At 36.1% G+C, this 24771-nt stretch overlaps 1 protein-coding gene across 1 annotated transcript in view; it reads left to right on the top strand.

Moving 5' to 3' along the window:
* The window catches only part of grik3 (glutamate ionotropic receptor kainate type subunit 3), a 168597-nt gene that overhangs the window by 122026 nt on the left and 21800 nt on the right, over positions 1-24771 (top strand). The window contains exons 11-12 of the mRNA XM_051866063.1: positions 10934-11157; positions 18516-18634. Coding sequence (XP_051722023.1) covers positions 10934-11157; positions 18516-18634 — 343 coding nt within the window. The remainder of the gene's footprint in view (positions 1-10933; positions 11158-18515; positions 18635-24771) is intronic.

Below are 24771 nucleotides of genomic sequence, written 5' to 3'. Positions count from 1 at the left end.
CTAATTTGAGCCCTTTTTGGAAGCCAGTGGACCCGTCTGTTGTATTTTTATACATTGTGAGGTTCTGACTAGTGTGTGAACAGTTTTGCATACTAGTGCTGACATAGTGTTAACTGTGCTGTGGTGATAACTGGGTGTGATGACATTGTGATGGTAGTGTTACATTCTACAGGAGCACAAGCTACTGTTTTACAAGGATGTTTATTAGATTTGCAGCTTGAGTGAAACAAAGAACAGCAGTATTGATAGTTTTTTTTTTTAAATGGACACTAATAGTAAATGCATCAGAAACACTTTAGAGTGATGTTCTATTTGTTAACATTAGTTAACTACATTAGATAACATGAACTAAAAATGAAAAAAAAAAATACTTTTATGGCATTTATGGTAACACTTTAGGGTAACACTTTATTTTACAGTGTCATTGTTACATGTTACATGTAGTTATTGTAGTAATAACTGTAAATTATGCATAATTACATGCATTTAACCCTAAACCAAACCCTCATCCTTACCCTAACCCTATAGTACGTACATGTAGTTAATTATTATTACTCAGTACTTAAATGTAATAGTTACACTGTAACACGGACACCTTAAAATAAACTGTAAAACACTTTACAATAAGGTTCATTAGTTAAACATTAGTTAATGCGTTAACAGTAACACTTCATAATAACTGCACACTATGAAGAATTAGTTAAGCATTAGTAAACAGTCAATTCATCATTTATAAAGCATTAATAGACATTAATAAGCAGTTTATAAATACACCTATAAATGCTTTGTTCTTGATTTATAAGCATATCTATAATGTGTTTAATAATTCATACTTTATTAATGATCTATTTATCATTTCTAAATTAAGCATTACATTATTTACAAGCCAGTTATTTAGGAGTTGTCAGTGGTTCATAAGATCATTTAGGAAGTGTAAGTAAATGATTAATAAACTATTTAAACATACATTTATACATCTTATTATTTAGACATAGTAATAGTTACTCAGTGTGTTAATAAATGCTTTATTAATACATATTCCTACTGTAATTCATAATTAATTCAGATAGTTATAAAACATTTAGAAGTTGTCAGTTAACTATTGTTGTGAGCTCATCTAAAGTGAGGACTATTCATGCCTCGTAAAGCTTTTATAAAGGAGATTTAAAGGCTCAGTGATCTTCTGCACTGCTGTTCTCTAATGTTTTAAAGTTAGTACTGAGGTAGTTTTGACACTATGAAATATTTTATTATATTATTATTGTTTATAAAAAAAAAAAACATTATTTGTTGTATTTTGGCACTCCTGTAATCCAGTGTTGGCACTGGTAAATTTTTATTCAGCAATGTTTACACTTTACAGAAATTTATTTTATATCAGATTGCAAAGGCTTAGTTTAATTTTACTGCAGAGTTATTTTCTGGAGGAGTACAGGGATTTTTATTTTCTTTGAAATTGCAGAGGTTTATTTTTAATCAAGTTACCTATTGTAAAGATTCTTTTTTTTTTTCCTTGAAATAAATATTTCTATGTTCTGTATCCTTTAAATCTCCATGAATAGTCCTCACTTTAGATGAGCTCACAAAAACAGTTAACTGACAACTACTAAATGTTTTATAACTACCAGAATTAATCATGAATTGCAGTAGAAATTTGTGTTAATAAAGCATTTATTAACACACAGAGTAAATATTACTATATGTCTAAATAATAAGATGCATAAATGTACATTTAAATTGTTTATTAATAATTTACTTACACTTTATAAATGATCTTATGAACCACTGACGACAACTAAAGAACTGGTTTGTAAATAATGTAATACTTAATTTAGAAATGTTAAATTGGTCATTAATAAAGTATGAAAATACATTTATTAAACACATCATAGATATACTTATAAATCAAGAACAAAGCATTTATAGGTGTATTTATAAACTGCTTACTAATCTCTATTAATGCTTTATAAATGATGAACTAACTATTTACTAATGCTTAACTAATGCTTCATAGCGTGAGTTATTCTAAAGTGTTACCTAATAATTTATTAGTAAACGATGAAATTAACATGAACTAAGATTAATAAATGCTGTAGAAGTGCAGTTCATTATTAGTTCATGTTAACTAAAGTAGTTAACAAATGTTGACTAATGAACCTTATTACAAAGTGTTACCGCATTTATTAATCTTATATAATTTTGGGTTCATTTTAAGCCAGCCGTATAGTCATTTTTAAACAATAGTTGAGTTAAATAAAACTGACCAGCATGTTGGGCAAACATTTAACCCAACTGCTGGGTTAAAACAACCCATTCGCTGGGTTTGTCCATTTTCATCCCAACTTGGGTTGTTTTTAACCCAGCATTTTTTAGAGTGTAAACGAGAGAAAACAATACAATAGAATTATTATATTTTGCACCTTTTGGGGCTGATTTGGTTACAAGAAGACAGCACTAAATACAGGTGTAAACTGTTTGCCATCTCATCCCACAATCAGAGGTAATACCAGACACGCCGAATTAGTTTTCGCACCAGGGCTGCTAGATCTTCATTTACTGATGGCAGGTTATACTCTAAAAAGGTGAATACAAATAGGCTTGGCGGCCGCTTATGAACATGTCAAAAATAATAAACAAGCTCACTTATAATAGTTATCACAACCAAACTCCAACTCTCTGCGCATGATCTCATGGTGTTTTTAATGATAGCTTTTCTTTAAATATCCCTCTGAAGAATTCGACCAGTTTTAGTTTCTCGTCGAATGTGTTAAGCCTCGGGCTCAATGCGACGGATTTGGGTGTGTAGTATACTTGAGCCTTATCAGATGGCCTGCACGGTATCGAAGGTGCGGTGTGTATTTTTAGGAGCACTCATTTTGCGGCTGAGTGCCCTTCTTGCTGCTGTCTATATAGATAAGCTGATCTGGAATCAGCAGACCTGAAAAGCAAACTAAGAAACAAGCTCTGGGACCTGACCTCGGCCTGCCACATGAGGCTGAGCTAGATAGAGTGTTTTCATGTGAGTAAACTCAAAGCCTTATCTCTGAAGAAGGATTTATGGACTCGGTGATTTCTCAACCGATTCTCACCAAATGTTGCAGCTTGAGCCTTTCATGAAAACAATTTAAGACTTGAGCGCAGAAGGAAATTTTTTTAATGGAATGAGATTTCCGAAGTTATTTCCATGAACTTAGAATGGCTTTTCTGATTGCCTCGCCATCCGTACGTCAAAATAAGCTGCGTGAAACATGGACTATGTTCAGTTATAGACAAGAAGTCGGTTGCTCAAGAGCCCTTGTTGTGAGTGCACGAGGAACTGAGAGGCTGTTATTAATGGCTCTTGTCAAAGTTATTTATCAGCTCAATTTATTTTCATCAGTATTTTTATTAGCTCTTACAGAATTTTCATTACTTCGCTATTGTTCTTTACACGATGAGTGTGTGTTATTGCTGCCCGCGACATGTGCGTGTAGGGTCATCCATCGAGGGCTCATAGATTTAAAGAAGACAACAAGCAACAACGGATTAGTACGGGGTTGTTTTCGGCTGATAAAGTGCCATTAAATCATATGGTGATACATTTTAACTGTCACCCTGCATGTTCACATAAATCATGGTTTCATAACTGAATTACCAAACGCCTTTGCCCTAGTACATCTATTTAACGGCATGGTGCTCTTGTAGGTTTATCAAAATAAGTCAGACGTCTTCATTCGTCTTTGTAGGTCAACAAGCACCATAAAATGAAGGATAAACAGAAACGCAGGAGAAATAAAAACAAAATCCAGACTTTGGAAAATGTCAGTGAGAGGCATCCCACTGCCAATAATCATTGGGTCACATTCACTAATAATTACATGGAGTATTTGGAGCACAGGATAACATCTCATCAAAAAAAATTCATATACACATGCATAAGCACATGACTTAGTTCTTAAAGGGGTCCAATGATGCTTTTTTCCATGTTCATCTTTCTTCAGTGTGTAATGTTGCTGTTTGAGCATAAAAAAGCTCTCTAAAGTTCCAAAGCACAAAGTTTGTAACACAGAAATAATGATACAGTGTGTTTGAAAAGCTTGTTTATGAAGCTGTTTATATCTAAACATGACAACTGCTCTATATCAGCGGCAGCGCGAACGCAGATTTGAATGTCGCGATTTTATTTTTGTCAAAGGTTTAATATACACGGGTGAATCATTGTCATTTAAGAATTAGATCATGTGGGTGATGAAATCGAGAACGCGATCTTTTAAAGATTAATCGTGCAGCTTTGTGCACCTCTCTCTCTCTCTGCATTGTAATCTGACGTATGTGAGTAGCACAAGGGCTTTTCAGTGCATTCACTGTTATAATATTCATGATGTGAGATGTCTCTATTAAAGGATACGCTCCCCGCACTTCGCCCCCCCACACCAGAACTGGTTTAGAAACGAAACTTAGAAATCTTGCACGGTTCCGGTTCTTTTCAAAAAACACTATCCGGTTCTCTGTTCCCAACCCTAGTGTTCCCCGAAACCACAGTTCCAACAAACATTCACAAACAGCATCGCAGACTTGTGTGGTTGGAACTACATCTCTTGACATTTGGTTAGAAGCATAGTCTTTGTATGACATGTGGACTTAATAAATCAAGCTGACATTCAGTACAATCTATAGCTTTCATTTCAAATATATACACAAATGTCATTTACGTCTTTTAGATTGTCAAGAGATTTAAAGCACCATTTTTGAAGAGTGTGCATGTGCGTTCATGCTCTAGTAAACACTGTAAACCCGAACAGTACTACTAACTCATAAAGATTGAGTACACTGCAGTTAAAGTCTGCTAAATCATTGATGCAACTTAAAACAATTACATTTTCTGAACGAGGAGTTTAGTTTTACTGCTTACTGAGTGGTATAAAGTGACGTTATTTACAGTGCAGAAGAACTAGCTTATGATTGAATCTGAAAATAAAGCAAAATTAGTCCTCAGATGCCATGTCCGTAATTTATAGCAAAAAATTCGATCTCAAACGGATTCATTTAAAGAAGTTATTACTCCTCCACCTGCGTGACATCATTAACTAATGTGGTTGAACAACAAATTTGTGACAATATGGTTTCAGGACACAGTCGTGACTAGCTAGTTGATTTCTTCAATGATACATCGTACTATGGTATATAAGCAACGAGTTACATCACTGTACGGGAAACGCACCCCAGAGCGTTACTGACAGACAGAGTGGAGCTGCAACAGTTTCAAATATGGAAATTTTTTTTTTTTAACATTCAAGCATGAAAACCTGTTCAAGTAGAGCACAAAACCAAAATCAAGACTTTGAAAAGGACATAGTAGGTTAATAAATTTGGAATATTCTAAATGAGCGGCTGTATTCACTAGATTAGTAAAATAAAACACGCCCAGCCATATCCATATAAGGACATGTCCTTTGCAGCCTTTTGTTACTCTCAGCAAACATTTGACACTCTCTATAATGTACTCAACACGTTTACAAGGCCACCCAGAGAATGTGATTTTAGAGCATGTGTTGTTTTCAGTTGTTCCTACTTTTTCTTTTTCTTTTAAAAGAAATTTTAGTATGAAAATTACTGATAAATCATTTATTCTTGAAAATGTCAGTACACACATTTCACACATATTGTGTTGAAACATTCTTAAACCTAAAAAAAAAAAAAAATCCAAGAAGCAAAACTGTACAAGATATTGACATAAATGTTATACTGATTGGAAAAAAAAAAATCTGCATCACTATATAATAATCAGCAATGAATGTATCAACAGTAATCAATAATAGATATACAATTTATAGTTTCTGTTCCACCTTTCTGTGTTGTCTTGTTACACAAAAATAGAAAAAGTGTTATGACTGCTGCAGTGACATTGACAGATTTCTGGGAGATTATGGATCACTCACGGGAGTTAGATATAAGACTCCTGGAATATATGATGTCAAAATAAAGACAAGAGCTTTAAATATTTCATGTTGTGTTTATTTTATGGTGGAGAGCAGCTTTCGATAGCTGTAATGCTAGAGAAAGAGAGCGCTTCTTAAATGCTCAACTGGATATTAATTAAAGTCATAAGGACTGCTGTGTCAAGTAGGACATCACAGTTTATTTTTCTCCTTTTTTCTAAAAGTGGCCACAAATCCCACTCCAGAGCTAAAGGTCACGGTGGGGAAGGCACTAAATGATGCAACAGGCTTATTATACTTGATTTAGTTATAATTGATGATCTCATTAATCATCCAGCCATGCCAGTATTAATGGCTGCCTTAGCACGTCATTTCTTCCTGTTATAGTAATTAATCTTTGCTCCGCTGGATAAGCCGGAAGGTTATGTACCAGCGCTGGCTCATTGTCTCGCTGTACTAACTTTGACTTGGACTATGTAGGACCTTTTAATACATTTCACAGTCCTGAGCACTTTGCCAAGCTAAATCATTCTCGTTACGACCTGACAAGCAAAGACAAAGTCCTTAAAGGATTATCACAGAAGATATTGACTTGTCCATTGTTATGAACGCAAACTGATGTCTCAAACCTGGCTGTAGCTTCGGTGTAATTACCTCTCGCTCAGGCAAATTTATTTGTTTTTATAAAACGGTAGTCCCGCTATAAAATTTGGTAACCTGCTTGTTAAAGGAGACCAATGTTGTATGATATTAGCTGTCCTAAAAAGCAGTTTATCTACACTAAGACAGCATGAATAACCCAATAAAGCCTACTGTATCTGATTTGATTTGCAAATTAGCAAAGTTTTGATCATGTTGATCATTTAGAGGCAAACAAGGCTAAAACTGCTGATTAATCTCTTTCACACAATCTACTTTATGCCTTCCATTGTCTGATTGATAGTTTAGAACTTTTTTAGCAAATAAAAGGTCTTTTAGTATAATTGTACAAACATTCACCTTCAGCTCGTGGTTCACGTGTCTTTTGCTGTGAAATCTGTACTGATTCTTATAAAGTAAACATAAAATACAAAGCTTTGATCATTAAAGGATTAGTTCACTTCAGAATTCAAATTTCCTGATAATTTACTCACCCCCATGTCATCCAAGATGTTTGTCTTTCTTTCTTCAGTGTAAAAGAAATGAAGGTTTTTGAGGAAAACATTCCAGGATTTTTCTCCATATAGTGGACTTCACTGGGGTTCAACGGGTTGAAGGTCCAAATGTCAGTTTCAGTGCAGCTTCAAAGAGCTCTACACGATCCCAGACGAGGAATAAGAGTCTTATCTAGAGAAACCATCGGCCATTTTCAATCGGTCCAAAAAATAAAAATTATATACTTTTTAACCACAAATGCTCGTCTTGCACTGCTCTGTGATGCGCCACACATTATGTAATCACGTTGGAAAGGTCACGTGTGACGTAGGCGGTGTTTACAAAGCGAATGTGCAAAGACTAAGTCAAACGGCCTTTACAAAAAAGGTAAAACAACGATGTCAGACAATTTTGAAGTTGAAGGAGAAAATGAGATGGAGTTTTTCGCCCAGCATAATGCTTGGCGCATCACAGAGCAGTGCAAGACAAGCATTTGTGGTTAAAAAGTTTATAATTTTTATTTTTTTTAGAAAATGGCCGATCATTTCGCTTGATAAGACCCTTATTCCTCGTCTGGGATCGTGTAGAGCTCTTTGAAGCTGCACTGAAACTGACATTTGGACCTTCAACCCGTTGAACCCCAGTGAAGTCCACTATATGGAGAAAAATCCTGGAATGTTTTCCTCAAAAACCACAATTTCTTTTCGACTGAAGAAAGAAAGACATGAACATCTTGAATGACATGGGGGTGAGTAAATTATCAGGAAATTTGAATTCTGGAGTGAACTAATCCTTTAAACTAAACTATTTAAATATCATCTTAATAAGACACGTTCTTGGGAAAAATGGTGTAACAAATCAAGCGTAGTGTCAGTTCTGGCATGTCACGTCAGTCAAGCTTGCATCAGCTGACTCCCAGGTGACTCACGTCTACCTATAGGAATACGACGCCTATAACAGCTTCCATATATAAGCTCCTCAGTATTATCAGCAGCTATCACTTTTCTCAGGAGCTAATTACCCTCCTCCATCCCCAGCTCCTCCTCTCGTCAGTCAGGATTGGCCTTATGATTCTCCTGAAAAACTCTTGAAATATGTGTACATGTTAAATTATTGACATTAATGATATCTGCATATGTTGGTTCTCATCTGTTACCCTAATAGCTGCTCTCTCTGCTCTTACCCATGCTAGACTGCATGGATGCGCAGGGAGTTCTTGCCCAGAACAGAGCCATACTGCCAATACAAACTCTATGCATTATCAATCATATTTGACGATAGTGGTCCTGACAGAACTGTTATTTATATGCATTTTATACAAGTAGTCTGCTATGGTGTTATAAAAATCTACATTACAAACTATCAAAATTTTTTATATTACCTTTTAGCCATATGAATATCAGCAAGTGCACCAAATTGCATATTTTTGCTCAGTTTAAGCCTCTAAATAAAATTGCGGTATTTTTTTTCTCTCCTCGAGTATAAGATCAATATTCTCCTATATCATACTTTATGAGCCATAAAAGCCTGATGTATCAAATATGACACGTTTAAAAAAAACAAACAAACAAACAAACAAAAAAACATATGTAAACATTTTTATTTCTTGTTTTATTTTGTCTAAAGGTTAGAATTTTCAGACTATTATTTCATATGTCAGGCTGTACCACCAAATTAGCTGGAGAAGCTGGTGACCAAGAACGTTTTGCTGGTTAAACTATAGTTAAGGAGGCTTAGGCACCATTGTCCAAAACACATCATGGTGACCAGCATGCTAGTTTTTTTCAGCGGGAATTTCCTTGCCCTGCAGGAGAGTCCGTGTCTTGAATGGTCACTGCAAGAAGACAAAAGAAAATCTTGTTGTTAATCTAAATATTTAATAAGATTGCAGGTACCCTACCTGCGGACACACTGGGGTTTCCTTTTCTCTTGGTTTTCTTCTTTTCTCCTTGTTAGCCACACGCAGTACTATATTTTTAGGCACTCAGGTCTGTCAATCAGGACTGTGGCTCTTTTCATAACCACTGTCCAAAAGAAAGAGACCAAAGCACAGGCTGCATGAAAGACAGAACAACACAAAGAAAGGCAATACAATTCACCGTCCAAACACCAGGACAGGTCACAGCAATGAAATGTCACAGAAAGCCTAGAAAGTGTAACAGCGGTCTTGTGGTAGAAGGAAGAAAGGACATCATGTTGTGATGAAAATGCTTCAGTTCATGGTGGTTGGATTGCAGTATTTTGTAAAACCAGAGTCTGAACCCCTTTGCGAGTTTCATCATGTTAGGGGGAAGGACGCAGCGAAGCGTGCACCAAGCAGCTGGTTTCATTAACCTCCTGTCCAACCCTGGAGAGAAGGAAGCAGGGTAAGGCGATGTAAATGGTGACCTTCTAAATATGCAGCCAGATATCAGCGAGTGAACGCCTCCCTGCTCTTGCCATTCATAGAGAGGGAGGGAATGTAATAGCAGACAGCGAGGAAACTAGGCCACTTGTTTCAACAGTTGAGTCACCTTGGCAATACTGACTTTGAGCCTCTGGGGTGTGAATTCGCCCGTGTTACGGAGTGTGATAGGATGGTTTGTATGCTGTCATATCTATATTTCTCACAAGAAAGACCTTTTCACATAATTTCTGGTAACAGTTATATTATAATGACATATGTGTAACAATTGCTCTGTTTTGTCATACAGTTATACAGCCTGTAATTGCTCCAACATCAGTACAGAGCCTAGATACGGCCATTAAAAATGAACAATGGATTTTAAACAATGGACTTCATCAGTTTTAATAGTTATTGTGTTTTTTCTTTCTTTCAGAAAATCACCATGTTCAATTTGTACTAGTTGGCTAATTCAGTGATTGTGTTCTGACTCTTTTGAAACATGTAACATGAAATCAAAATTTACTTTCTTAATACACGTTCCGAGTCTTATTGCACACAGTTTCTTTAGAAAACAAAACAAAAATTAAACGTTTGCAGTTTTTGTTGTGTTTCAGGAGAGGCATAGTCCTCTACAAAAAACTACAAACTCGTGTATGTACAGTATCTCCCACTTTTCCAACACAGAATCACTGGAAAAATGTGCCACTACCTACATTTTTGTAAAAGTCCCAAAAATATATCTGTACACAAAATGTACTGCAGTTTCCATCTCAAATGAACTCTAGTGGAAGTTAAACAACAACTAACTTTAATCCTTTTTTACTTAGATAATCTGCCCCTGTAATCATAATTTATTTGTAATGACTTATTTTTGTGCAGTTCCTTGCACAACACTTTTATCATAGTTCATGATTTATAAACTAATACATTTTGATGTTTGCATCACGTAAGCAGCTCCATATGTGTGTCTTTTCTGACGTAGTAAACTTGCTCAGTAGCTCACCTGGTACAGCAGTGCACTCATGATGTGAAGCATGAATCATGATAAAAGAGCTCAAAGACTTGTAGAAGCAGCTGAAATGGCACGGTTGCTCCAGCAAATGTGTTTTATCTCACGTTTGCTTTTGTTAACGCTATCGGTTAGGTTTAGTGTAGGGTATCTCACTGGACATTTCATTTCCAAACTGCCGTGATACCTAAAAAATGTTGCCAGATTCTGTTTTGGATAAAAATGAATGCATTTCATTTTGAAAGTGCAGTGAAACATGCAAGAAGCAACATAGTATCATTTTTTTCAGAAAATGGGTTGCACTGTTTATGATACAGTTAATTCATGTTGGATATTCAAGTTCTGCCGGACATGAATGAGCAGAATATGTTGCGTTAGGGAAGTAAAACTGGTTGTCAGTTTGGTTTCATGTTGAATTGCAAAGAATAGTATTGTTATTTGTTTCCAAACACTTATTCGATCCATTTTTTTTCCCCTGTCTCCTAGAGGGCTGACCTTGCTGTGGCTCCTCTCACAATCACCTTTATGCGGGAGAAAGCTATTGACTTCTCCAAACCTTTCTTGAACACCGGCATCAGTATCCTGTACCGTAGACCCAACAGCACCAACTCTGGCTTCTTCTCTTTCCTGAACCCCATGACCCCTGATATCTGGGTCTACATCCTGTTGGCCTACCTGGGAGTGAGCTGTGTGCTCTTCGTCATCGCCAGGTGAGCGACAACCCATTGTTCCTGTGGACCTGTGCACTCGTGACTATTAACCTTCATGGTACCTTGGGATGTTTGCTTTGAATTCACTCAGTAAAGCATCAAAGGGCAAACAGTAATGCGTTATTAGTGGTGTTTGCTAAAGCTAAGAGACCAAACCTTACCTAGGGACTAGAATATAAAAGAGGTGGGTTGCTGGTGGGTTTTTTGTGGCCATTAAAAAAACCCTTAACAACTGCACTTTAAGTGCTCAGTGCAGTTGGAAAATATTCAGAACAACTGCATAGCAACATGAGTTTTTCATCAGAAAATGAAAAAAAATAAATAAATCATAGTTCATAGTTCAAATGGCCCATATTCAGTTTTGTCATCTTGCAAAAAAAAATGCTTTAGATAGATTTATTGGAACCCAACAAAAGCTGTAGCATCAGTTGTTTGCAGATGACTCTTGGTTTGATATGCTGCTATTGACATTCATATGTCTTTAAGTGTAGCTTGTCCAAATGCTTTTAAGGGAAACTATGCAGGATATTAAAATGTTGACATTTTACATATAGATATTCATACATTTACATTTATTCATTTCACAGACACTTTAATCAAAAGTGATTTACATTTCATTTAAGGCAGGGGTGCCCAATCCTGTTCCTAGAGATCTATCTTCCTGCAAAGTTCAGCTCCAACCCTGATTAAACACAACTGACCAGCTAATGAAGATCTTCAGGAGCACTTAATAATCACAGACAGGTGTGTTTGATCAGGGTTGGATCTGAACTCTGCAGGTAGGTAGATCTCCAGGAACAGGACTGGGGACCCCTTTTTTATTATCATAAAGTTTCTTAAAATATTCTGATATTTTTAGGTAAGAAACATTTTGTTTACAGTATAGATGTTTTTAAGCACAGAACTTTAAACCTAACAACTTCTTAACAATATTAAACATGTAACAGGCAGATAAAAGTACAGTCACAACAATTTGTTGAGTTATGATAACTTTGAATGAATTTACGTTCAACCAACAAGGCTCACTGAGTTAGAGGAACTTAATAATTTGTAGCATAAACACATTTTTTAATTACTCAAAAAAATCAAGTCACTCCAACTAGTTGTAGCCGTGGAACCAATTAATCTGATCTATTTCAGTTCAAATCAACAGCTATCACAGCATATGCTAACACAACTTAGTTAACATGTAAATTTAATGAACACAATATTACTTGTCACTAAGCTCTATAGAAGTATTCCTGCAACTCAAGCTTTCTGTGAGACAGAGTGAAATGTGGTTACACTTTATTTCGATAGTCCACTTTAGACATTCTAACTATAAGTAACTTTGCAACTACATGTCAACTAAGAGTGCTTTCACACTGGCAGTTTAGTTCGAATCGGGGCACGGTTCGCATGAAAAATTGCTAATGTGAAAGCTGTCTTTTGAACCCGAGACTACCTGAAGGAGGTGGTCTGAGTTCGGTTGCACTCTGTGCCCCGGTTCGCTTGAATATGAAAGCTACACGGACTCGGGTGCGCACTTGTTCAGGAAGTAAAGTAACCTGCGCATGCGTTTTAGCCGGTTATAATATATTTACTAAAATAAAACATGTAAGAGATGACACTGATGATTTACCTTGGATTCGAGCAGGAGTGAGCCTGCAGTGTATTCACACTTAGCTAGTGCAATGAGAGCGGCAAATGAATGGCAATCAGCTGACTCCTAAATAGGCTTCTTGCAAGCAGCGGAAAACCGTCTACATGCGATGCACATACGGTAAACTGAATTGTCGTTTACTCTGCTGCACATAATAGCACCATATTAATAAAAACACAATTTATTGACCCGCATTGTTTTCTATCATGCGCCGTGCACATCTGTGATGATGTAAGATGAACGCAAACACACCAGAGTTCGACAGAATCAGTTTGAGTGCGAAACCAGACCAACGCTGCGGGGGGCACCAGGAACAAATTTCAATTTTCGACTTAATTTCAACATTTATTCTCATTACCCAGTCTTATGCAAAACATGCTGGGAACTAGAAACCCACTGACTAATTTCTGAAGTTATCAGGACAGTTTCATTAATTCACAACAACCAAAAAAAAAAAAAAGCCAAATAATGCAGAAATTTTACAGACTTTATTAGGTTGATGTAATGGTCAACATTATTATGTCAACAGAACTCTACAAAATAATGTTTGCAACTTAAAGGTTTTAATTACAACAATAAATTTGAATTTTTATCTTGCAACCATGCATTTATTTATGTTGTGGTAACAGGTACTCTGAATTACTTTTTAGAGTGCATATATAATTTCATCATGGTAAAGTTTCTTGTCCTTCATGTTAGTCTGCATACACCAAAGGTTTCTCATTGAAAGCAGTTGGCTTACCAGATGTGTTTATTGATGGGATTTGAGCAGAGTTGAATGTTGTGAGAGTGAGGACGGGGTGCCATAAAAGCTGTCACAGATTAAACTGCTATTAAAAGTTCATATCACACAATTTGCAATCCACTCAATCATATAAAGACTGTTTTCCAAACAGGTTTTTTTGGAGGGTCCTTTTGAGTGGCAATGCCATTATTTGTAGGAGCGTCAGAAGTGTTTTCAGCAGCTCTCACTGAAGGGTTTTCAGAGTGACCATTACTGAAGAGTACAGACACTAGAGACTTTACAGAAGTCAGACTTAGTGTACATGTTAGGAGATCCTGAGCCATTTGAAGAAACTGCTTCAAGCCTCAGACTAAAAGGCTTCAGGTCCCATGAAAAACACACCAGGTTACAGGTCTCAGGTCTCGTACAAGTAGGCATCAGGTGAACAGCTTCAGACATAAAGACATCAGACGAAAATGCATCAAAAGAGATCTCAGAAATATGTTATTTATATAAAGTTTCAATTAAAATTATACCTTTACAAAGTGTGCACTGCTATAATGACTAAAAATGCCTCTGTGTGTGTATATATATATATATATATATAGTGTGTATATATATATATATATATATATATATAGTGTGTATATATATATATATATATATATATATATAAACACAGCTATGACCACTTCACCCAACGGTTCTGTGTATCACTACACAACACCCTTAGCAACCACTCTTAGCAACGTAAACTGTTTGTTCTCAACTGATATTGTTCATTGAATCTTACTGTATTATGTATAAGAGTATTGAGAGAAAGAGATCGAGTGAGCGAGTTTATTACCTGCATTCAGATTTAACATTTTCCTTCAGGTCAGTCCTATGTTCATAATAAAACATCTGTTTAAATGTCTGATGTATTATCTTGTCTTTTTAACAGTTAAGGGGTTTTCCCATGACTGACGTGTCTTTTCAATGTAACAGTCTTCGCTACTGACTGACACACTCATAAAGACAGTGTTTGCCGCCATCTAATGGTGTAATAATGTAACTTCTGTTGCTGTTCACGGTCAGGGAATATTTTTTCCGGCAGAAGGAAGGCTTTTAGTGAAAGTTTACTTCATGAAAGTTGCATTGATGCATATTTTTTGGCTTTAATATTTGTATTGTGTGGTAACCATTTTATAAAAGCAATAAAGTACTCGAGGCTAGTGCTGTATCATGAATAAGTCACAGCTAAAGGGGTTACTCCGCTTCGCGTCGTGCCTAACAACGCCCTTCAGCCGTGACTTATTCACGATCCAGCACAGCCTCTCGTACCTTATATATATATATATATATCTCCAAGGGATAAATGGATTTTTGAAGGTGTGAGAGTACTTTTTGTGATAATAATATATTATGTCTGAAGGCCTTTTGTCTGATGCCTTTATGTCTGAGGTTGTTTCGTCCAATACTTAATTGTACGAGATCTGAAACCTGACATTGTTTTTCATGAAGCATTTTAGTCTGAGGTGTGACGCCATTTCAACAAATCACTGGAGTCTGAGGATGTCCTAATATGTACACCATAATTACTTTTTTCCTGAAATTTTTAGCTTACAAAACAATGTGCTTGTTCCATCGTTCTTTAAAATACAAGCAAGTTTGCTCTCTTTAAAATGTTTTTTGCAGTATTAAGAGTGCAAATAAAATACTTTAAAAAATGCTGGGTTAAAAACAACCCAAGTTGGGTTGAAAATGGACAAACCCAGCGATTGGGTAGTTTTAACCCAGCAGTTGGGTAAAATGTTTGCCAAACCTGCCGGGTAGTTTTATTTAACTCAACTGTTGTTTAAAAATTACTATTCTGCTCGCTTAAAATGAACCCAAAATATGGTGGAAATTAACATTTATTAATATATTTAATAAATGAGCATTTATTAATATGGTAACACTTTATTTTACAGTGTCATTGTTACACATGTTCCATGTAGTTACTGTAGTAATAACTAGAAATTATGCATAATTACATGCAATTAACCCTAAACCAAAACCTCACCCTAACCCTAAACCTGTAGTAAGCACCAAAGTAAGTTTAGTGAATAATAATTAAACAATAAACATTTATTAAATTGCTTATTAATAAATGTTCACCTTTTGATTATTATTGTTGCCTCTAGTAATTATGTGTCTGATTTTTAATTTCCAATCTATTTTAGGTTCGTTTTAAGCCAGACATATAGTAATTTTTAAACGATAGATAAATAAAACTGCCCAGCATGTTGGACAAACATTTAACCCAACCGGGTTTGTTCATATTCAACCCAACTTGGGTTGTTTTTAACCCAGCATTTTTAGAGTAAAATAAGTTGAATCAGGAATCACTCATGATTCACATATCAACACTGCTTTTGTCCTGTTTAAATTTTCAAAAGAATGGGCAAGATGTAAAACCGAAAACAGAAAACAGCTCTCATGCACCAGTAAGTGTGTAATAACAGGCTACCATCTTTCTGGTCTTACCTTTTCAGTGACCGGAACATAATCCAGGTTTCAATTTTCCAGGGTTAATTTTCCAAGGGTTTTTTAATGTGATTGATTTATTTATTTACTTGCTTATTTCTTCTATTCAGTGAAATGTGCATTACACAAGCATATCCCAACTGAATTATAAATAAATAAATAATGTCAAACATGCTTCCAAAACACTCTTCCTGTCTGCCATTGGTTGAATAAACAGATGGCCCAACCCCAAACTCACGCCATTGGTCGAGCCAGTGTTGCTATGTCAGCTGGTCGGGATGTTTAAACAAACAGAACAATGTTTTCAAAGCGCCGGTTTTTGCACTCTTCAGGGAAATCAGCCTGAGAAAGGCATATTTATCGATGTCTCTGTATAATAAAATATGAGAGAGTATTTTAAAACAATTACAACACATCACCTTTAACATAAAGACAGTAAAAAAGTAATACACACGGATGTATTATCAGACATGCAGACTTTTCCTATTCTTTTTTTCCGAGGCAATGAGTGAAAACATGCACACAGACAAATGTAATCCTGAAACGTGTCTTCTGCGAGTTTCCAGCTACGGTGCTTGTGCTCTCCTAACAAGTCCCTTGACAATACCTGCGTCTCTCATCTTTTGAAGCATCTGCTTCGAGACGTTCCTTGTACAGTAGATGTTAAAGGACAGGTGCTAAAAGGGAAATTACAGACATCTGCAGTTGCTGGGAGTGTCCAGAGTTAATTATGTTATAGTTTAACAAGCTGTTGAAAAGAGCTGAGATGGTACACTCTTGTCACAGTTAGTAAGATACTTGTCTTGATTTGAACAAAATGCCCTGAAGTGGCCAATCTGTAATACATTTCCCTTGGGTTACAAACTCATTTGGCACGATTGTAAAGTCTAGTTTAAAGTAAAGTGCTACTCTAATACTAAAAGTTCATAATTAGAAGTCAAAAGTCATTTATACAGTCGTAACCTACTGCTTTAAAAAACACTTTGTGCTAGTAACATAAGAGTGTGTATTAGCAAATCTCACAAAATGAAACATTAATGACTATATTTCTACATTTATTAAGTGGTGTTTGCTCATGCAAATCTGGCTTGGGTTTTGCTCAAAGGTTTCTACACTAAAAAAATTGAAAGTTGAAAATAAAACAAAAATGATTGGAGTGTTTTACAGGAAAATACAGTTACACTTGATTTCAATAGTCCACTTTAGACACTCTACTAACTGTAAGTAACTTTGCAACTACTGTACTGTAATGTACTGTACTGCTTCTTGCAAGGTTACTTATAGTCAGTATACTCTGGGTATTTTTTTATTTATTTATTTATTTTTTAAACCAAATGCTGGGTTCAGCCTGCTAGGTCATTATTGGGTTATTTTTAATATTTTAACCCAGTGCTGGGTAGTTTTTCTGTAACTCAGCTACTGGGTCATTTTTTACTGTCAATACAAATGATGAACCCGCTCACATACCTACCCAGCGCTGGGTCAGTGTAACCCAATGTTGGGTAGTCTGTGACAAACAGGTTAAAACATCACTCTAAAAATGCTGGGTTAAAAACAACCCAAGTTGGGTTAAATATGGACAAACCAAGCAGTTGGGTTAAATGTTGGGTAGTTTTATTTAACTCAACTATTGTTTAAAAATGACTATATAGCTGGCTTAAAATGAACCCAAAATAGGTTGGAAGTTAAAATCAGACACATAATTACTCTATAATAATGCTGGGTTGTTTCAACCTAAATTTGGGTCAAATATGGACAAACCCAACCGCTGGGTTACAAATTTAATTTAAAAAAATAACCCAACAGTTGGGTTTGTCCATTTTTTAACCAAATTTGGGTTGAAACAACACAGCATTTTTAAAGTGTAGAAGTAACAGTAATAATCAAAAGGTTTAGCGATTAACTAGTTTAACTTGTTAAACTAGATTAACTTTTAACTAGTTGCTTATTAGCTTGCATATTACTATTATATTGGATATTTATTATTAATGCCTTATTCTGCATGACCTTATTCTACATTATTAATCCTACCCAATACCTAAACTTAACAACTACCTTACTAACTATTAATAAGCAGTAAATTAGAAGTTTATTGAGGGAAAAGTTGTAGTTAATAGTGAATACATGTTCCCTATACTGAAGTGTTACCAAACATATTAATGCGTGTTAATTTCCAACCTATTTTGGGTTCATTTTAAGCGAGCAAAATAGTAATTTTTAAACAATAGTTGAGTTAAATAAAACTACCCAGCAGGTTTAGTCAAACATTTAACCCAACCACTGGGTTTGTCTATATTTAACCCAACTTGGTTTGTTTTTAACCCAGCATTTTTTAGAGTGTAGGATATTATGGTCCCCAAATGTGTGAGTTTGGGAAGTCATTATTATTGCAGATCAGTTTAGTGTTGTTGGTGGTGCAGAACTCTTCACTTTTAAATCTGTTGCAGAGGTCATGTTTGAGACTCTCTCTGATTCTTGCTACAGGTTCAGCCCGTACGAGTGGTATGACGCCCATCCGTGTAACCCAGGCTCTGATGTGGTAGAAAACAACTTCACCCTTCTCAACAGCTTCTGGTTTGGCGTGGGCTCCCTCATGCAGCAAGGTACGGCGCTTTTACTGCAAACTCAACGCACTTTCCAAAGACGTCAAACAAACCAAAAAACTGACAACAGCATGATATGACTGTCTTTCACCCTTTACCTGTCAAAACCATGGAGTTCAGACTTTTCTGACAGGAGGAGGAAGTAGTCATCTTGCTTGTCAGTGAGGCGGGGATGAGGGGTGTCAAACATCTGTCAGACACACTGGCAAGTTAGAGGGATAACAGCAGCGTTTGTTTCCTGACACTCAGCTGCCATCAGAGACCTTCACGATTGTGAGTTTGAGGTTGGGATGACAGTCGACAGAAGAGTGTCTCAATCGTAGCACATGCACAGTGGGGCGTCTCTGTGGTTCATCTCATCTACGTTTGGCCAGATGTCCCCTCTCTATACCTTGTTCTTGTATATTACATGTCTCTGTACAGTGTTTCTTTCATTCACCATAGCTGACATGCAGCTTCAGATTGGAAACAAGAGTTAGGAATGAAAATCATAAGGAAATTAACAGGTTTGTTCAAGATCACAATGACTTTGCCTTGAATGTAAACGAGAGTAGGCCGTTCCTGTCCGGGGAAGAGTCAGAAAAGAGCAGTTAAATCAGACAACATCCACTTCTCGTTGTGGACCAGCAATCTACTCCAGCAAAAGCAGATGTTTATGAGCCTAATGATAATACTGAAGACAGTAACAGTTCTCAGATCATTTTCTGTTGGACATCAATAAAATATTAATCAGCAAATCAGTGAAGTACCACTTTGACAGATTCAGTGAGTGAGTCTTTAGACTGATCAAAACCAATATCTTATGAGTTTTTAACTCATGTTGACTGATTCATAAATAGAACCAACCGAGTCTCAGGAGTCATTCGTATTTGTTCGCAGTTCTGTGTTTGTTGTTGGTTGCAACCAGCAGAACTACAAACGAAAACTTCAGCTTTCATGTGCCAGTAAGTGTGTGCGATAACAGACGTATTTTCCATCATCTTTCTCGTCTTATCTTTTCAACAACCACATTATTATCCAGTTTTTAATTTTCCAGGAGTTGGGGCTTCATGTAGTTCAATAGTATCTATGCTTTGAGACCAAAAAAGAAGATGACAAATAGGCTTATTAGGGGTTCAAGTGTGTAGCTCTGAAACCCTATTGTTATTGTTAAATTTTCCAAGGATGAGCATTCTCCCCTAAATGTGATCGGGCAGACCAAATCATAAGTCATAGAGACTTACTCATACCGCCTTCAACGTCACCAAGGCTCGCCCCAATCGGCCTGACGGGGGCGTTACAGCGGTCAAAAGTATGAAATGGCTCATAACTACTAAACTGTTAGGCGTAGACTCAAGTGTCTTATATCGTTGGAATCCTTTCCTCAAGACGGACAAAAGGCACGCAATCGGGTATTTTAGATTTTTTGAAAAACCTACTTTTGCGAACTAGTTCTAGATTTTTGGCATGATTGGAACCAAACCAGTGCAGCAAGATTCCCCGGAGTCTAATTGTCAATAATTAACAAAAAAAAGTTGAAATTTTGATTCACGGTCCCCAAGAGCCGCCAAATCATTTAAGGTGGGTGGAGCCACTTTTACTAAAATGGCTATAACTTGTGAACTGAATGAGATATTTTCACCAAACTCAGCACACATATGTAAGAGCTCATTCTGTGGTCGCATGAAAAAGAATGCGGCGACTGGCCACTTAAGGGTGCTATAACAGGCCAAAAACTTGAAAATGGTTATAACTACTTCACCGTTAGTCTGATCAACTTAGCATGCATTGTCTTTGTCTGAGGTCCCATGATTGTCTATGCAGACATTGACGTATCTCGAAAAACATGGCCGCCATTGGCCAATGAATTTTGAGCAGCTGTCAGACAAGATTAACGGAGGCCGATCGGAATGAGTCACGGCCCTAGAGGCCTGTGAGTATTTCAAAAGAAATCGGCCACCAGGGGGCCCCTTCGTGTTTTTCATGTGCATAAAGGATTGTGTGTTGTGTTTTTGCACACGCCGACAACATTCGTGCCACATGGTAGAACTCCTCATTCTGAGCAACTTTGCCTCTAGGACCACCGATGTCCATCGAATCTTTCATTATAAATTAGAGATTATTTCAAAAACCAACTTTGGCAAACTAGTCCTAGGTCTTTGGTTCAACTCGATAAAGCTTTAAAAACTATATATTTCCTATGGTAAATTGCCTGTATTTGCTGTAAATGGTCTTTTCTATCTATGATCAAGATGGTTACAGGTTTGCTAGTTAAAGGGGCTATATGTAAGATTTTCACTTTAATAAAGCATAAAAATACCCCAATATGTTTGCAGATATTTAGGAAACATGCTAAATTCACCTACTTGTTTCTCAGAAAAACAATGCTACAGCCAGACATGTGCGTTCCGTGTCGGAATGTCTGTCTTTGTTTTGGTCTGTTTTGGTTTGTTTTTGTCTGTGCGAAACCGAGTGCTGCCAGTTCATCCAATAGTATTATTGCAGCCATGGAAACCAGCAAACAAACTGGGTCAGAGAATCGCAGATTCTACCTGACCTAAAAAGCCTCTGCATCCATCTAAAAATCTCTATGAACGACAGCATATTAAAACACATATAAATCAACTCATCAGCTTACAGCAGCGTTTCTCAAAGTGTGGGGCGCGCCCCACTGGTGGGGAATAGAGACATGACAAGTGGGGCGTGACAAACAGGAGGAAATTTGGTCATTTTTGTGCCCATCTCTATTAACCTTTTGAGCGGTACGTCCCCACATATAGGATTTTTATTTCTGTGCCCCTGAGAGTACGGTCCCACATATGGGATTTCAGTGACGTCACATAACTGCCAGATTCGCTCTTTGGCTGGCGCTGAGCCAGAGACGGGCGCGCTCAGCAGCTCTTGTCATTTATCACAACTATGCAGTGTTTTCAACAACATAATGTTTATTTTAGGCTTCAGACATTTAAAAATCCATAAGTGCTAGTAAAACAATACATGTAGAGCTTGTACAATACACAAGACGTCTATGGAAGCAGCATAATAATCAATTCAAATATAATTTTAAGTTTTCAAATAAAATATAAGTTTTATTCATATCAGATACACATAGTGTAAGTAACTATAAAGTTTACTCTATTTTTCTCGAAGATCACCAGCCACTTGCATGTATTTTGGGAGAAACTGATGAATTCACGTGCTGTAAATCTGACTGACAGGACTCTCTGAGCAGCTGCGCAAACAAGCATGGCGGCGCCCATCTCGCGTGATAGATCAAGATCATTTATTAAGGTTTTTAAATGACAAAACAGTCACTAACACGTATTTGAGAATCGAAATATCAGAGAGTTGATGTCATGGTAAGCAAGTTTGTGAATATTTTGAATAAAAAAGGAGAAATGAAAAAAAAAGCGTCAGACAGTGTTATTAGCTGCGTTGTGTGACGTGACAAGCATGAAGCGTCACCATGGAAACATAAGGGGAAAAGTTTTAAAATAACGGTTGCGTTCAAAATTTTTTAGAATATCTTAATTTAAACTCACGCATGAAAGGCATTGAATCCTAATTCAATTTAATTATTATTCTTATTTATTTTTGAACAAAGTCTTTTCATACAAAGTGATAATATAATTGCACTTTTATTTTCTCTATTTCAGAGTTTTTAATGCTGTTGTTTGAAGTAATGTTTTTAAAATGTGATGTTTATAAAATACATTTTAGCCTAGTTTATTACCATTTTGTTTATGGCGATTGGGGACAGGTGGGGCTCAGAACTCTTTCCTACCTCCAAAGTGAGGAATGGCAGAAAAAAACTGGCTTACAGTGTTTAAGTCTCCTCAGATTTCATTGTCAATTGCGCTCCCTCTTGTTGCGTGTCCTCAAGCTGGCAACCCTTGTCTTTGAAGGAGGGGGCGGGGCAAACAATATTTTGAATTTGGACTGCAGTACCTATTTTGACCACTGGGTGTCATTCCTACAGATAGCCCCTTTAAGACATGTAAAACATGCATGTGCTTAAAGGACTTAAAGTGCTTGAACCCCGATAATTGCTGCTTACGGCTAAATTTTTAATTGCAATCACAGACATAAAAGAATGCCAAATTTTCTGTCTTTCTGTACTTAAGAGAGAGTAAATAACCAGGATAACATAAAACTGAGGAACAGAATAGACACTTTTTGGCTTTTTTTTTTTTTTTTAGCCATTGGGAGACACAGAAGATGGAAACAGCTATGTACGCATTTATTTTCATGGGTATTTTATCTGATTATTTTCAACTTTTTTTAACTTGTTTCTTCTATTTAAAGTTGAAATGTGCTATGTCTTCGACACACACATAATCCAGCTGCATCTATTTATTGTCTTTATTGTATTACTTTGTGTCATGCAGTTTTTCTCTCTCATCACGTTCAAATAAGACTGAAAGTTCACACAAACCCTTGCATTCTCTTGCAGCGGCTCTATAGATTCAGTGGTGCAGTGAATTTGCGCTGTTCGATAGGCATTGAGAAAGCAAACTTTCAAGAATCGTCAACGAAACCAACATCATTTGGTTCCAGTATTTTAGTCATTTAATGGAACCACTTTTGAATAAGAAGTCCTAATCCGAGTTTTTATCTGAACACAACACCAAAGTGAATGGCACTCTCTCTCTCAAATATTATTTCCCTTAATGCCATTTTAAATATTATCTTTGGCTCTGTGCTGAGGCGCAACCTCACAGAATTAGATGGAGGAAGCTATTAAAGACACGCAGGGGTTGAAGCTGTTTTCACACCCCTCACAGGCACACATTAGCAAATGATACCCTCAAAACCAAACGGCATAATAAAGCATGCCAGGGAGTAATGAAATGTTTTACCTCATGTAAGGAGACAAATAGAAAAGACTCTTCCTGTGCCCATGGTGATTCCTTGCTCATGGGGAGTGCAAATCTGCCACACATTTCATTACACATGAAATCTCCACTGATATGCATGTGATACCTGTCAGTTTGAAACTAGCAGCCATGCAATTTGTGTATTGGTTGACTGGAGCCAATAGAAGTTCTCTTTTGACTCTCAAAGCCATGTGATGTGCCTTGAGTGTCGGTTTACTATTCAGTTGCATGAATGATTGATAATGATTTACACTTTAGCAGTTTAAAAACTCTGAAAGCTTCAACTAGTGTTAAATGGTGTTATAAATAAGATGAAAAAATTCAATTTGTTTTGCAGCCAACATAAGACAGCAGTTACAACATAAAACTAATCATTAAAAATTGGTATAAAATCAATTTTTTTTTTTTACTTCTTTATAAAAACTCTTTCTTCTAGACAGCAATAAGATTCATTTTTGATCTTTTTTTTTACTTCATTGGAATGGTTTGAAACTTGGTAAAGGTTTTGTCAAAAAAAAAAAAAGAAAAAAGAAAAACAAAGTCATGGACATGATTTGAAAAGGTTAAATGGTCCTGAAGAAAAAAAAAAAAAAAAAAAGTCACACTTGTGCTCCTCACGGTCAAAAATGACTTCACTGGAAATGGGAGACTATTTTCACCTAGTCAAAACCTTTGGTACTGCGGCCAAACAAAATACTTACTTAAAGCTCATTTTTTGAGATATCAAGCTCAAATTTGGAGTACAGCTTTTTTAGATTTATGGCTTTGATTTTCTAGAGTAATTACTCTATTTTAGAGTAAAACATATTTTTTAAAATATTTATTTCATATAAAAATTGAAAATAGTATTTTTGTGCATTTTTTATAACAGTGAATGTAAATTTCTGTAACTTTTTTTAAGTTACATTTTTTTAAACTTTTTTTCACTTAAGCAATAATTTGCCAAGTGTCATCTTTGAAAAGAGATCAAAATTAAGCCTGTGCTTTAAGTTGGAAATTAGATTTTCAGGTCTATGCTCAAAAAGTTAATACATGGATTATAATTACAGTGTAAATATAATTTAGTACCATAAAATCCCATAAAATTACAACATATTAAATCAAAAACATGATCGAACCAAAATATAATGCATTCGTTATATTGAAATAATAATAACAATAAAAAAAATCTGTCATTTTTGACCGACACGTGAAGAGCACGTGAAGAGGTTAAATGAAAAGAAAACGGAGACTCTGCTGAATTAAACTCAAGACCATATTAACACATCTTAAACCAGCCTA

The sequence above is a fragment of the Ctenopharyngodon idella genome, chromosome 16 (genome assembly GCF_019924925.1).
Source record: "Ctenopharyngodon idella isolate HZGC_01 chromosome 16, HZGC01, whole genome shotgun sequence".
NCBI classification, from domain to species: Eukaryota; Metazoa; Chordata; class Actinopteri; order Cypriniformes; family Xenocyprididae; genus Ctenopharyngodon; species Ctenopharyngodon idella.
This window is presented reverse-complemented; position numbering and strand designations above follow the sequence as displayed.